The sequence below is a fragment of the Nannobrachium achirus genome (assembly GCF_963921795.1).
Source record: "Nannobrachium achirus genome assembly, chromosome: 2".
Classification (NCBI taxonomy): domain Eukaryota; kingdom Metazoa; phylum Chordata; class Actinopteri; order Myctophiformes; family Myctophidae; genus Nannobrachium; species Nannobrachium achirus.
Window position 1 is genome coordinate 52,242,318 of NC_137811.1, and position 15,461 is coordinate 52,257,778.

Here is a 15,461-nt window from a genome sequence, read left to right on the forward strand (position 1 = left end):
CTTAGGTCAGGGTGGGGCCTCCTGCCAGGCCTATCTATGAGATGCGGGCACCTTTGTCACAGAGCCACCAATCCCTTAACAACCAGAGTGTATGAACATTACAACCCAATGTGGGGTGAAATTGCATGGCGGGTCAGGCTGGTTTTTAGGGTCAAAGTCTGAGAAAAACTTTGGAAGGTAATTTTCTGTGCCCACAAGATCATCATACATCATCTGACATGATAACAGCATGGCAGACATGTCAACAGAATACAATTAGGCACCATTTCCATGGAAACTGTGGGGTTCCACTCCATTAACTCGCATCAAAACAAACAACAAACATCTCGGCACGGTACACTGACTGTACAAAATCATGTTCCATTCAGATGGAAAACACAAAAAATCCCCCCACGAGGTCCTGGAAAACAGTAGCTATGGTTACTGATCAGTAACATCCTTGCTCCAGACATCAAAAGGGAAAATGAAAGGCTGTGTGATGGGGATAGCTGTGGTCCTCTGGAAGAGATTTGGGCAATGCTGTGCAGAGCACAGTATTTCTCCTCCGTCTTGCCTTGATGGTTATGGACTGTCAAGACAGGTCTACAGGCATGGACCCCCCTCTGCCTCGCTGTTCCATGCAATCTCTCTCACGCTGACACTTCCACCCACTGAAGGGAGCAATGAAGACAGGAGTGGCCTTTCCTCTCCCTCTCGTTTTTTCATATACCTTTCTTTTTATTTTTTTCCTCCCCTCCCTCCACTCCGGTTCCACTGTCAGTTCACATCTCACCAGCAGCTGCACAAAGCATTAGGCACCACTTTTATCTCCCTCATTACATGTGTTTGCCAGCTCCTTCTCTGCCCATGCACACACACCACACACACACACACACACACACACACACACACACACACACACACACACACACACACACACACACACACACACACACACACACACACACACACACACACACACACACACACACACGCACACACGCACACACACACGGTTGAGCTGTGGTTTTGAGGCAGCTATGACACAATCCAGATTCTCTTAGCCGCCTATAGCGGGGGAAATGTGTTTTGTGCAGAGAGCTATTTCCCTTCAGATGTCCAGCATCTCCCTGGCGCTCGGCTTTGATCCACATGGCAAAGAGGGCTTGTATCAACAGTCTTGTGTTTCAGTCAGAGGGCCTGACGGACCCCTGAGGTGTCAGTCACAGCACCCCGTCATCTCGAGGAGAGCCTGACCACGCTACGGCGCCCTCAGTCAGTGCACGCCGCAATGTCCCAGGGGACGGCGGACATCATGGACACATGCAGGCACAAGCGCTGATGTCATACTTACGGTGTGTGTGTGCATGGGATTTCACACACGCACACTTCTTTGCAGTCAGTTTATAAGTTATGGATATTTTATTATTTTGTTAATTCTTCCAGGGTATTAGAAAGACAACAGATCAGTACACATAAACCAGTAAGACGCCTAAGGGCGAAAAGCGACCTCACCCTAAAAGGCGAGGTCGCACCATGTCTTGGCCATCTGGCCAGTGATGTATATCGGACTAGTTACCCATATATGGAGACCCCTGGTACCCGGTGTTGCCGTAGTCTTGGGTCGCGCGCCCCCGACGACCCATGTCTTTTCTGAGCCGGGGTCTCACACATCCCCAAGTTCACACCTCGACAACTGTTTTAACAAAGAAACAAGCCTATATGCATATCGATAGACCTGTACCCAAACATTGAATCACCATTGCACCACTGCTGGTACCCATAGATATTCACAGATATGAGGTTAATATTGATTACATCAGGGATCTCCATAAATGAGCATAAAAGGGATTTGGTTCCCCTGGCATCACAGCGATCTCCATATCTCCACATCTGGGCATGAAAGGGATTTGGTTCCCCTGACATCACAGGGATCTCCATATACAGTATGGGCATAAAAGGGATTTGGTTCCCCTGACATCACGGACATGATGTGCTGTTTCTCATAGTAAACTGCGGCCTTCGGTCGCAATAAAAGTATGCATAAACACACGTACTGTATGCACAGTCAGTCTCTTTCACTCTCACCATTAAAAAGACTCATCTGTGATCCTTGTGGCGACGTTGTTGGAGTGAGACTTGAAATGCAGACAACTTTTTTGAGTGGCACTGTTAGTTAAAGATGCAGTGCCATGATTTTTTCCCTCCCTACAACATGATTATGAGGTGTTACGATTATACTAGGAGGAAGATTTTTTCCAAAAAGTGTACAGAAATAGTTAAAATTAGGTTTTTATGTGGCCACACCCACCGGTTCATTAAGTAAGCCTGGTTGTCATGGTGGGTGAAGTTAGCCACACCCACAGTGTTGGGTGAATGGTAAAAGGTGTCAGCCTCCAGGAAAAAATGTCAAATACAAACCAGAAAAAGTACAAAACTGTGGTAACGCCTCTTTAACTAACGAACTTCGAGCAAATTGGTGAGCTTAACACATTCCCCGCCATTTAACAATACCTTCGTACTCTCCCCTGCCTCTGTCTCCATAGACTTCCATGTAATTCATAGTGCACGGATCATGCACACCCATGCCTAGATAATGCACCACGTGTGTCCACATTGCTCACAGCTTTCAAACAAAAAAATCCGAATGGAAATCCGTTCAGGCATTCATGAGATAGCAGCCATTATGTTTTCCTAAAATGTAAACAAAGATGGCTGCCATGTTTGAAAGATGGGGTTGCTATGGGGGTTAAACATGCAATTTCGCGATTGCTATCATGCCTACTACATTTTTTGGGGTCCAAATTTTTTTTTATTTTTTTTTCAGGATTATCGGGCCTGGCGGGGAAAGACATTGAAATAATCTCGGGACTATCGGGCCTGGCATGCAATGAGTTAACTTAACCACTATATACGACATATCTACATAACATATCTACTATTTTGGCCTCTTTTTAAATGTTTTGCCTATAATGACATGACAGGGATGCCAGGATGAAAGTGGTTAAATAGAGGTAGTGTGTGCATGCTGAGTATGAGTCCACACATAAAGAAAATAACTTTTGCTATGCGTTTTGAGCTTTTCGTTAATTTTTCTTTGAAAACAAAGGTGTAAAAACACTGTTTAAAAAGATATTCATGTGCATGTGGTAGGGCATTCACCAAATATTCGAATATTCAAATATCAAAGTCACTATTCGACGTTGTTCACCGAAGTCGAATATTTGCATATTCTTCTTTTTTTTTTATTGTTTTCTCTTTAAAAATATATATAGTTTATAAAGCTTGGCTAGATAGGAAGTCATAAGAATGAGTTGTCAATGCTCTATACCAGGGTTTCTCAAATCTTTTTAGGATGTGATATAAAAAATAAACATATTTGAACTGGGGACCCCCACCCTGACAAGCACTTGGAATTGTATTTAATGTTACATTTAATGTGACTCGGTTCCGCAGAAAAATATTGTAAAAATATTTATTTTCACAATGTTCGCCTCTCCTGTTCGCCAGTCCTGACGAATATTCAACTATTCGAATACTTTGAGGTCGAATAATTCGAATACTAAAAATCACTATTCGTGAATGCCCTAGCATGTGGACATACTGTAGCCTGAGTGTGTAAAGGCATTTTATGGCGTAGAGAAGAGGTGAGAAGTGTAAAATAAAGTGAGGGAAAATATCAGAGATAAATGGTCTTTACACATCATCTTGTCGCGGAGGAAGTAAAAATATGAGTGCCAAGAAATAGAGACAAGATAATGGGTGTATTCTGCAGAGAGAAAAATAAAATAAAAAATGTCTTAACTTAAAACAAACGAGTCGTTTATTACAACGTTCATCAGGTATCTCTGACATCTCAGATACCTGATAAGGTTTTAATAAACTACTTGTTTGCTGTAAGTGAAGACAGTGTGCATGCACTGCTCCTACGCACCTTTCCCAGTAGGTGTGCACAATGACCTTTTTTCCACAATGTATTCTGCAGTACACACAGACCAGACCAGTGACCAAGAAACCAAGAGCATTGATTTCTTGTAAGATACAGTATGAACCTCCGTGGTTTTGAGTCCCACTCAACAGTCCTATGCAATTCTTTCTCCACTGTCCTACCCAGTGAAATCCTGGGTGTTAATCTAACTGTAATACACTTGTATACACTCTCAGAGTTAAATTATAACATGGTCAGACTTACTGGTAGATGTCTTTACGCAGGACTATGCGGGTCAGAGGGTTGTCGGCCTGGGGGGCCATGCTGAGAGAACCCAGTTTCAACACCAGGGTGTCTTCCTTATTCACCGTATCTGCAGGAAAACGCACGCACGCACGGGTCGCACGCACACACACACACACACACACACACACACACACACACACACACACACACACACACACACACACACACACACACACACACACACACACACACACACACACACACACACACAATGAACACACGCTTACCACAATTACTCATCACTAGCAGAAGACACAACAAAGCATTGCATATGACATTTAGACAATAGTTATTTCATACGTATTGAGTAGATGTAGCAGTGGTGGGGTCATCCAGAACTCAACGATTTATCTTAAAAAAACGTCTCTGCATACTAATACAAGAGCCATGCTTTGTCTGGGAAGCTCAGAGGGCCACGGCGAGGTCTTCCATAGAAGCACCACAAGCATATTGAACCCAAAACACAGTGTCATATCACTGTTGAAATGGAAACATGTCAAGAGATGTATTCATGGGAGCGTGTGTGTGAGCGTGCAGTGGTGTAAAGTAACTAAGTACATTTACTTAAGTACTATACTTAAGTACAGTTTTGAGGTATTTGTACTTTGCTTGAGCATTTCCAGTTTTCAGTACTTTTACTTCTACTCCACTACATCTCGGATCCAAACATTGTACTTTTACTCCACTACAATTATTTGAAAACTTGAGTTACTAGTTACTTTGCAGATATAAATGATTATATTATAAAACATACATTAATGCACTTTAGCCCTATTCTATACCGTGGCTATTTGAAAATAGTTGATCTACAAGCTCACAAGCTTGAAGATCTGCTATTTTCAAACATTTTGTACTTTTACTTTTAGTACTTTAAGTACATTTTGATGCCAATATTTTCGTACTTTTACTCAAGTAGATTTTGAATTCTGATCTACATTGCAGTATTGATACTTTTACTCAAGTAAAAAATGTGAGTACTTTTTCCACCACTAAGAGCGTGTGTGTGTGTGTGTGTGTGTGTGTGTGTGTGTGTGTGTGTGTGTGTGTGTGTGTGTGTGTGTGTGTCCTCTAACCTGAGGCAGCGTGTTTGTCCTGCATTCTGGGGCAGAACACTCGGATCACACTGGTGTTGATGTAGATGAGAGGCAAACAGCGAGAGGTCAACGTGTGGCTCCTCATTGGCTGGCCTGCTGATTTCCCTCGCTCTCTGTAGCGCCTTGGCAATGTAGCCTACAATAACATAACGTAATAACCATAGACTTTGACATGGGACATTGTGAAGTTTCTTGTCAACACAAATTCAACTTGTTGAACATTAATAATGAACCATACGATCCTTACTGAAGTTGCTTTAAGCGACGTTCAACTTTTGATAGAACCCTGGGTTGTAAAGCTAGCTGATCATGATGAAGTCTAAATATTGTCAGTCATGTTTTTCTGTTGCTTCTGTGCTCTGTACTCAAGGAAGGTGACAGAAAAATCACAATTATAGCACATAGAATAATGCGAACAAAGTGGTTTCTGACAATAAAATAAAAGGATTCCCATTTGCTTCACCTAATTTTCCCACTGTGGCAGCGCTCACGTTACACCAATATCGGTTTCATAGGCCTATTCAAAACAGGACCACCATGTCATCAAGAGTGAATGGAAATACTCCTTCTGCTTCATTGATAGTACAACAGATGAAGATGATCAATACAAAAATAAAAATAAAATATATATATTCAAACCTCGAACACGCCTACTACGGTGGCCAGTAAGGGACAGGAGAGCACCACATCAAACGGCTGCGCTGTCAGGAGGATCTCACGGAGGTACTGTGGTGAGCCGTCTGCCAGTGGGTCAGCTGCAGCCCGCTGGCCCCCGGGGGCAGTGCTGCCGCGCACCGGCCGCTCGGGCCGCGTGGTGAGCTTGTGGCGCACGTTCTTGGTGACTGCCTGTGTGTATGTGATGGAGAGGAAGCCGTGCTGCTGGTGTGCACCTTCCAGGACCTTGGCTGCCGTCTGGTCGGTGGTAAGAGGGGACAAAGCACACTGTGGCAAGCTAGCACTAATGGGACACTCTTAGTAAAGTACTCTTAGAACAGGGGTCTTCAACGTTTTCAGGCTGAGAGAGAGATGAAGCAGGGACCCCCTCTACATATTGTATAAATGTGTGCTTTGAGAGCTTGTAGATCTGCTATTTTTGGCCAAAGTTCTCCTCAGAATAGGGATGCGAGGGTTCAAGTTGTTAATTTAAAATAATTATCCTATCGGACCCCTGTTCAGTGTTGAAGACCCCTGTCTTAAGACAAAAGGTACAACAATATTGTTTGTAATGGTGCAGCCTCATTGCTACAATGGTTAATATTGAACCTTTTGTCTAAGAATAGGGGTTGTAATTTCTAGTATGAGGATATACCGTAAAGCCTTGTCCTGGACTGCAAGCATAGAAAGTTTATAGTGAGATTTTGCCTAAACATATCCATGTTTTATCCAAGACATTCTCTACTGAATAAGCCTAAGCCTAGGTCTTAAAGTCTAGGCTAATATTTTTCTGTGACATGAATAGAATATTCGTGAAAAGAAAAGCTCAGTTCAGGTCAGCCATATTGGACTGGTCATGTAAGACCCGTTGATGACCAGAGCTTATACTGCAGCCCAAGACAAGACTTAACATCAACCCAGGAAACAAGCTCTCAATAATGCTACATCCATTATTAGTTATACAAATCTAACAGAGCAAGCCAAGCTGAAGCTACTAGTGCAAAATGGATGGAACTACAGTAGATTTATTCAAAGTCTTATGTTCTAAATTAGACTGAAGCAGTAACTCAGACTCCTTTTATGGGAAACATAACTTCTTATAATAACAGTGAGTGATTGTAGCTATGATCCTCTGAGGCTGAATTAGAGAGCATGTTTCTGATTTATCAGAAGGACCAGATCTCCAATCTAATGACTGATTTGCAAACTTAATTACAGCGCGGGATTTATTCAAATAGGCAATAAGCAAAGAAAACAAACTCCAACCATAGCATGATTAAAAGATTTTTCTAAGAAGTGGGCAGGAGGCCTGCTTAAAACATCAATCACAACCCTAGGTTAAGTCTGCAAGAACTTCCATTAACAGTGGAACTGGTATCCATTTCATAATGAATAAAAGTTTAAGATGCCAGTGAAGCCACATCATTTAAAAGTATAAAATCATAGACTCAAAGTCGGGGGATTAGTACGGTAGCTGTATATAAACAAGCTTGTTACCAAGTGATCATGGTTATTGTCAGCATGGCTATTCTATTTAATGGTCTATGAATATGAACAGATGGGTGGATTACATTTCACTGAGTTAAGTGCAACCCTCAGGGCCTATAAGTGCTCGTTAGGTCATACCTACAGTATAGAGGTATTTTTCATCACAACAATCTGTGGCTGATTTTCCTATTATGCCAAGTAGCTGTTATGATGACTACTGCATAATATATAACGCTCAATAGAAATAGTTTAAAACGAGCACTAAAAATTCCATAAGAGACATCAAAGCAATGGCTCGTACTGAAAACAGAGAAAGTCCCTGAGGGGCACTCTGAAGCAGCGAGGGGCTTTTATTTTTCTTCCAGACCACTGTTGAGGGAACCTAAGCAGAGTTAACATTAAAGAAGGAGAAAAAAAAACATAGAAGAAGCAGCACTGGATTCTTACAGGAGGGAAAAAGCCAGAGAAGTGACTGAGAGAGTCCTGCTTGCTGACGGGTCGAACCAGCACAGTGCGTCTGTTCAGCTTGTCAGTGCAAGAGAGGACCACTCCTCCACAGCTGCCTGCGCTCCGCACACCCTCCTCTGGGCTGGGGGGGTGAGGAGCAGAGAGAGAGGGAGGAGAAAGACAGGAGCACAGAAAAAGAGAGGGCGGGAGAGGGGGGGGGGGTATTTAGAAGGAGGGGGGCAAATGGAGTTGGAGATAGCAGAGAGACAGATAGTGAAAGGTTAGGAATGAAAAGAATAAAAGAAAAAATCACGGGAGAGAGAACACAAAGGAAAAGAGGAAAAAAGAAATAAAAGCCATAAGCCAGGAACCGAACGATGATTTTGACGAGACAAATTATCAGAGAACTAATTAAAACCAATAACCACTGTCACCTGATTTCAATGGCTACATTAATCAGCCAATCAGAGCTACAGGACAGACAGGGGAGAGCTCTCATTGTTATTTATTTCAAATGTTGTATAAACTGTATTTTTTTTCTTTTTATCCACAATCATATTTAAATGTAAATGGTATTTTTCTGAAATTAATGCAATTTCCTCCCAGTTCTCATGTCCCCCCGTCTGTCCAGCATGAATAGAGATGATGGACCTAGGTTAGGAGCAGCAGAATGGCAGAAGTATACACAGAACAAGTTCTCAGGGTATAATTCAACACTTGAGAGTGTACTTGGTTCCTGTTCACTCTTAAGTGTTAAATTAATGCCATGGATTTGACTGTGTACAGAGGGCGAGGGCTGCCTGGCAGAGGCCTCACCACGACGGTCTCCTTGCACTGCAGGACGATTCCTTCATAGAGGCCACAGTGACAGCCCTGCCCTTGTCTGCGGAGACACACAAGGCCCAACTCAACTCAGAGCACTTGTACGGTACTAGCAGGGGCTTAATACCATTAGTTTACCTGTTCAAATTCATTATGCACTGAATGGAAACATGTGCGCATCAACACATTTTCTGTTGGAAATCAACACTTAAATTAACTTGGATAAATAATGAAATCACTAGAATTTTGTAGTTTGATTTCCATATGGTACTGTATGTTATAGTCTTCCATGTGAACACCTGTGGATCAGACACAAAAAGACATCAACAACACGCACACACAAAATCATCCCCATACAACACTAAATCCCACAATTTGTCCTTGTGCAGTAAAGTGTGTGTGTGTGTGTGTGTGTGTGTGTGTGTGTGTGTGTGTGTGTGTGTGTGTGTGTGTGTGTGTGTGTGTGTGTGTGTGTGTGTGTGTGTGTGCGCGCGCGCATGCGTGCGTGCGTGCGAAAGTGGTGTACCGCAGCTGTATGTACTGTATGATGCAGGCAGAGACCCACACTAATGAGCATATGATGCACTCCCTGAAACAGATATGCGCTATACATTCATTAGGGTCTGGGCAGGCCTGCTGCCGGTCCCTCGTGTTTTTCACTCTATTCTGCTTCTTAGCTGATACTGCCTTTCCAATGGATGAACAGTTTTGCGTTGAGTTCTGGTCCTGACCAAAGCCACATAATTATACTCAAGTATGGTGATGGCGGTCTAAAGTTGAATTTAGTCGAAAAGTTTCATAACCTTTATACACTGTAAACTTGTGCAAATGAAATGAAGTCAATCACTCAGATTTTTACATAAAATTTCAAATTGATCAAGCTAAATAAGTCAACAAAAATTGCAACAAAGCATCAAATTCAGAATTCCCTATCAGAATCAGAACTGTGAATTATATATATATTTTTAAGATAGCAAATACAAATATCTAACCATCCAAAAATAAGGCTTAAGTGGTTAATGGTAATGTACAATTGTTATTAAATTAAATTCTTGAAGGTTTAGTGTATGAGACTTCATGTTTTTAACTCAAAAGCTGAATTTTGACATCATAATGAATTCTGTTCTCATGCAGTATATTGTTCTGTCTTAAAACATCTGTTTTTTGCATACATACTTTACAGTCATCAATCTTCATATATATATTATATATTTGAATTCTGCCTTTATGAAACACACTTTCCTCGTTTATTTGCAACCCTCTCTATGGCATTAATGAAGGGGCGCAACCTGTTCATGTTCTGCCTGTGGTATCAAAGGTTGTGAGATCAATTCCAGAGTGGTGCAAATATGTAGTTTGAATGTCTTCCTCTTCTTTTTCTTCCTCTTCCTCCAAACGTGTCAATTTGGGGTGTCATGGTGGTTAGCAGTTGCCTCACATTAAGAAGGTACCACGGTGGAACCCCACTGGGCCCTTTCTGTGTGGAGTTTTTCTTTGATCCCCTTCTTTATCGTCTACCTTTTTCTCTTCTCCACTTTTGCATCTTTTTATCCGGTTCCATACGCTGCTTCGTGCTTCCCCTCCTCTGCTTCTTCCTCTTCTCCTCTCCATTTAATGCCCAACAATTAATTTCTGCAGATACTTGCCAATATTTCAATAGATTTCATGAATATTGTATTGTAGACAACATATTTGTCATATTCCTCTTCATCTCTATCCTATTTTCATACTGTTTCCATCTTTCTTCTCTTCCAACTTCTCCTCTTCATGTGTCCTCCTGCTCATCCTTCTATCCTCCTCTTCTTCTCCTTGCGCGGCCCCGTCTCATTGCTGCTTGCAGCTATAATTATAGTTGTTTCAGGATGCCAAAACATGCACAACACATTTATGGCACAACTTTTCACTCCGGGGAAATGATTCAACAACATCTGCCTTGATTCCTTCAGACAAAGCATCCAATGCAAACGCCGCTCACACCCCTCCACCCCCCAAAACTCCCCACCAGGACACCAGGAGTTCACTGAGGAGGGGGTCTACGAGTGTTTCTGACTGCTGTGTGTGCATGCGCGTGAGACAATGCAATCCATGTGTCATTATCCATTGTGTGTAACTTAGCTGTGTGTGCGTGTGCGTGTGTGTGTGTGTGAGTGTGTGTGTGTGTGTGTGTGTGTGTGTGTGTGTGTGTGTGTGTGTGTATGTTTGCATTGGGTACTGTACGGTACTGTACATAGGGTTGTGTTCTATGCGTGTGCATTATATGCAAGCTTGATGAATGAGTTTGCATGGCATATAGGGTGAGGGTGTGTATTGTGTGTTTGTGTGTATTGTGTGTGTGTGTATTGTGTGTGTGTGTGTGTGTGTGTGTGTGTGTGTGTGTGTGTGTGTGTGTGTGTGTGTGTGTGTGTGTGTGTGTGTGTGTGTGTGTGTGTGTGTGTGTGTGTGTGTGTGTGAGAGAGAGAGCATGTGTGCACGTATGGATAGCAATCTCTTTGTACCCTCCCCTCTCAGCCGTCCTACACGTCCTGTGAGTGACTAATAGACGTGGACCCCCCACCACTGTGCGTCTCTTCCCTCCATCCGTCCATCTCTCACTCTCTCAGTCATTTGCGATGCAGCTGGAACACATCAGCTACAATTTGTGTGAGCTGCTCCTTGGAGTAAATGAGGGTGAACTGTCACCAGCCGTCCTCTGGCGGGAGTGAGTGTGTGTGAGAGGGGAGGGGGGGTCCTCAACGTTGCTCAAGAATGCAAGGAGCTACGGTTGCCAGGGAAGACTTCAGTTTAAACGCGAGGAGAAGGACTTCAGTTTAAACCCAAGGACAAGGACTTATTCAACCTTGTCCCACGCGAATGGAGCCTCCAACCTTCCAGATTTAATGCCTGTTAAAAGCGAGAGTTAAACATCTCACGCAAGTTTAATGCCCCAACCTCCTGTTTCTCCGCTCCCCTGGAGGCCTCCCTCTCTGGTGATTCCTTCCCTCTCATCTCCATATCCTCTACCTATTTTGATAACAATCCACGGACTGGACTTTCTGCTCACCTCCACGTGTTTGCCTGCCCTGACTCTGCCTGCATTCTCCAGCAGTGAGATACATACAATACGGCCAAAATGAGAAAGGGTTCGTTTTCCTTCCCTCTGTCAAGTGTGATTTAGTCTGACCTCCTGTACACATAACCTGGGCTGGGTGGTGAAATACCTAACCATTATCTGTTCAAAATGATTCATATGGACTCCAACCCCAGTGGGCTCTCTTATATGTCTCGATGATACAGATTAGTATGGGCTTGACGCCCAGAGATCTTCCACTGTGTCCTAAACAACTGGCTATAACCTGGCTTGGATGACGGAGCACTTTTGCCTGCCAGAACCCTGGTCCATTAAAGGGTGTGTTAAGACTATCTTGTTAAATGTACATTAAACTGAAATAACCAAAGAAACATGAAAATTGATAACATTATCTACTTAGGGAGGCGCTGAAGTCTCGTAAAGAGATTAAGATTGGCTCCTATTCTCAGGGCTGATTGGATACACACCTGTACACAACACTTACTGTATAGTATGAGATAATGACCCAGCACAAGGCTGTAGTCTCCTTACCACAGACAGTGTTCTGGCTTGGGTGATAGAGCACATGTACTGTAGCACTTTGGCCCAGCAGAAAGTAAATCAATTAAGTACTTAGAAAGACAGGGAGGTCCACTAGCCTCCCTCTAGACATTCAGGAACGAAGCCAAAACCCATCCCCACTCTCTCAGTCTGACCTGATGTGATGTGTGCTCAACCTGGCTGGGCTGATGTGGAAGATTTGGCCCATCAGAATATATGTCTATTAGCATATCAACAGTGATAAATGCTGACTCCTGATAATGGTGTTCAATATGGGACCAGGGCCCAGCAAGATAGACCTCCCGTTAACTGCCTGGCTAGAACTGGTACATCATCCACTGAAAGACAGGCACACAATGGAATGCACATACTGTACATAGTCACAGGCATAAACACACACACACACACACACACACACACACACACACACACACACACACACACACACACACACACACACACACACACACACACACACACACACACACACACACACACACACACACACACAAACCTGTACACACATAAATAAACACGTACACATCCTGGCCCATAAACTGCAACACTTTGGCAATTGGCATGTCAGGTCTCAGTTCTATTATCTCCTCAGACAGGGTGAGTTGCCTCCTTCCTGCTAAGTGGTCTCTTCCCAGCAGAGCAGCCCCACAGGCACGTACTCACTGTGATTCCATCACAGAGGTATGTGATCAGGACAAGTTACATGGAAATGGGACTATTTAATCACCCATGGGAAGAATGTTTTGGGGGAGGCAGGAGAAAAGCATCAATCCGTCAGTTTCAATGTGTCTTACAGTACGTGCTTCTATAATTTCACAACCCAGAGCTAAATCTACATTTTACTTGCAAGGGCAAAGATGACCATAATGTCACCACCGAAGCCAGCTCAAACAACATATTAATGTTTCTGTGCCTCAATTCAGACAATGCAGACAGAGAATGTCTGAGTTACTGACTGTCTTACCAACAGACTACTGACTGACCACTGGCTACTGGCTGACTGACCTCCTCCATTATGCTATGAGTCAGTGGTCGGCTAGTTTAGAGGCCAGTCAACTGGTTTGTCCATCTGTCTGTCTGCGGTCACCACCACGACAGCTGGCTGGGAGACAATGATACTGAGGTGATAATCTGATGAATTACCCGAAAGGGTAAGTGTTAGGACAGGGCGTTAGTGGTGTATTGCGTGCGTATGTGTGTGTGTGTGTGTGTGTGTGTGTGTGTGTGTGTGTGTGTGTGTGTGTGTGTGTGTGTGTGTGTGCATTAATGAGGTAGATCCATGTGTGTGAAGCAAGAGAAACATAGAAATAAAGAGGGGGGAGAGAGAGAGAGAGCGAGAGAGAGATAGAGAGGGAGGAGGAAAGATGTTCAGTTTATACTGTATGTGGGTGACCACAGGTCACACTCTACTATACCTGCACCTGTAGTGATCAATGTTGAAGCTGCCAACTTTACATTTGATCTTAGTGTAGACATCCTGCACATCGACTGATGCACTCAGGTCCTCCAGTTCACCAATCACATAGAGTTCTGTGAAACACACAAATGATAGGAGTTAAAGTACATTCAAACAGCCAACCATTCCATACATTGGTCTACATTCAATGACACATCATTTGGGTGGATTATATGGTGAATGGAGACAACTCCATTGTAAATTACCTCACATGTAACCTTAAATGTAAATCACCTCACATGTTTACAGCTGTAAAGAAGTGGGTGAAATTATTTTTTAAGATAGCTTGTTATTGATGTTTTCAGAAAGAGAAAAGAAAAGAAAAGCTGGCAGAGCAAGGAGAAAAAAAGATCTAAGAGTAAACAAGTTAATACTGTTAGGTTAGTTTAATATTTCAATCCTTAGTTTCTTAGATTGCACTGCAAATGTGGGGAGTGTGTACTGTATGTGTTTTTCATGGGTGAGGCTCTACATTGTAGATAACCCAGTCCAGGCCTTTTTGTTGGTCCTAATCCCAGTGCTCTGGTCAGTTCCTATACCGTAATCCCACATGTGTTCATGATGAAGCTTGGTCAATGTTAGCCTGACTACTAACGCATGAAACCCACCAGGTGCGCAAGCGTGCACGGACACTGCATTTCTTCCTCTCCATGTTTATGAATGCAGCCATTCTGATTGGCAGTGTACGGACCCTCCGCTTGTGCATCTGAAAAAAATAATCCACTCTGGCCAGGATTCCAACAAGACGTCACACTGGGGCTAGGTTTGCCGAGAACAGTCGCACAAACCTGCACGAACGATACAGCGAGTGTGTAACTCTTTTTTGGTGAGTTCGGTGCACAAGGCTGCTTCTCTCTCTTGGCACACGCACACACGCACACATGGATTAGTTTTTTGTAAGGAAACTTAAAGGTGCTTGTTGACTCCTTTTAGATCATAGAAGAACCCTTGATGAACCCACAGTCTTAAAAGTGTAAGTGTTTGTGCGTGCCTCAGTGCACCTTGAGAGCAAACAAAGCGGCCCACTGCAGGCAAAGTGAGTAAGACTTGTAGCAGGACTGATTAAGGTCCTTTTGAAGCAAGCATACATGTGAGCTTAACTGTTGTTCCTTTCTCAATATTTCCACTGAGAAAGCCCCTGAAATCATAGCTTAGCTTGTTGTACTGATGCCTTGGTGATTCCGAGAAATACAGTACAGTGGCTGCTGGACTGGTGTTGTGTTAATCTTGAAATGCGTTTTTCTGCTTTATTGTGGATACGGTGCGGAAAGAACTCTCCCAGTTGTTAGAAACTCTCCAAACAAGCTGCTGATTATTGATGCATGATATTGCTAAATTCGCCCTGAAGGAGCACTGGAAATCCTTAGTCCCTCCGTCTACAATCATTTATCTTAAAAAAGGGAAATTGCACCTGTGGAGACACATGCTGATATTTCTATCTCCAATCTTCCAATACATTCTTTGAGACACACATCAGGGTATTTGACCAATAAGCAACTTTGTTTGGAATCACGTGACATTGATTCCCTTCCCCTATTTGCTCATACTAGGGCATGGCGTATGTGTAGGCAGAAGAATAATAGCATGCATCCTAGAAACACTACCTTTGGCAATACCTGTTTTTCTGATTTCCCTTTCCACTTGAAAAACATCACGGTGGAT

General features: G+C 43.1%; 1 protein-coding gene across 1 annotated transcript in view; it reads right to left on the reverse strand.

Moving 5' to 3' along the window:
• The window catches only part of vps13b (vacuolar protein sorting 13 homolog B), a 495,502-nt gene that overhangs the window by 213,519 nt on the left and 266,522 nt on the right, over positions 1-15,461 (reverse strand). Inside the window, exons 27-31 of the mRNA XM_080748468.1 lie at positions 13,759-13,873; positions 8,713-8,779; positions 5,947-6,219; positions 5,287-5,443; positions 4,172-4,280 (exon numbers count right to left, since the gene is read on the reverse strand). Of these exons, the coding sequence (XP_080604594.1) occupies positions 4,172-4,280; positions 5,287-5,443; positions 5,947-6,219; positions 8,713-8,779; positions 13,759-13,873 (721 nt within the window). The remainder of the gene's footprint in view (positions 1-4,171; positions 4,281-5,286; positions 5,444-5,946; positions 6,220-8,712; positions 8,780-13,758; positions 13,874-15,461) is intronic.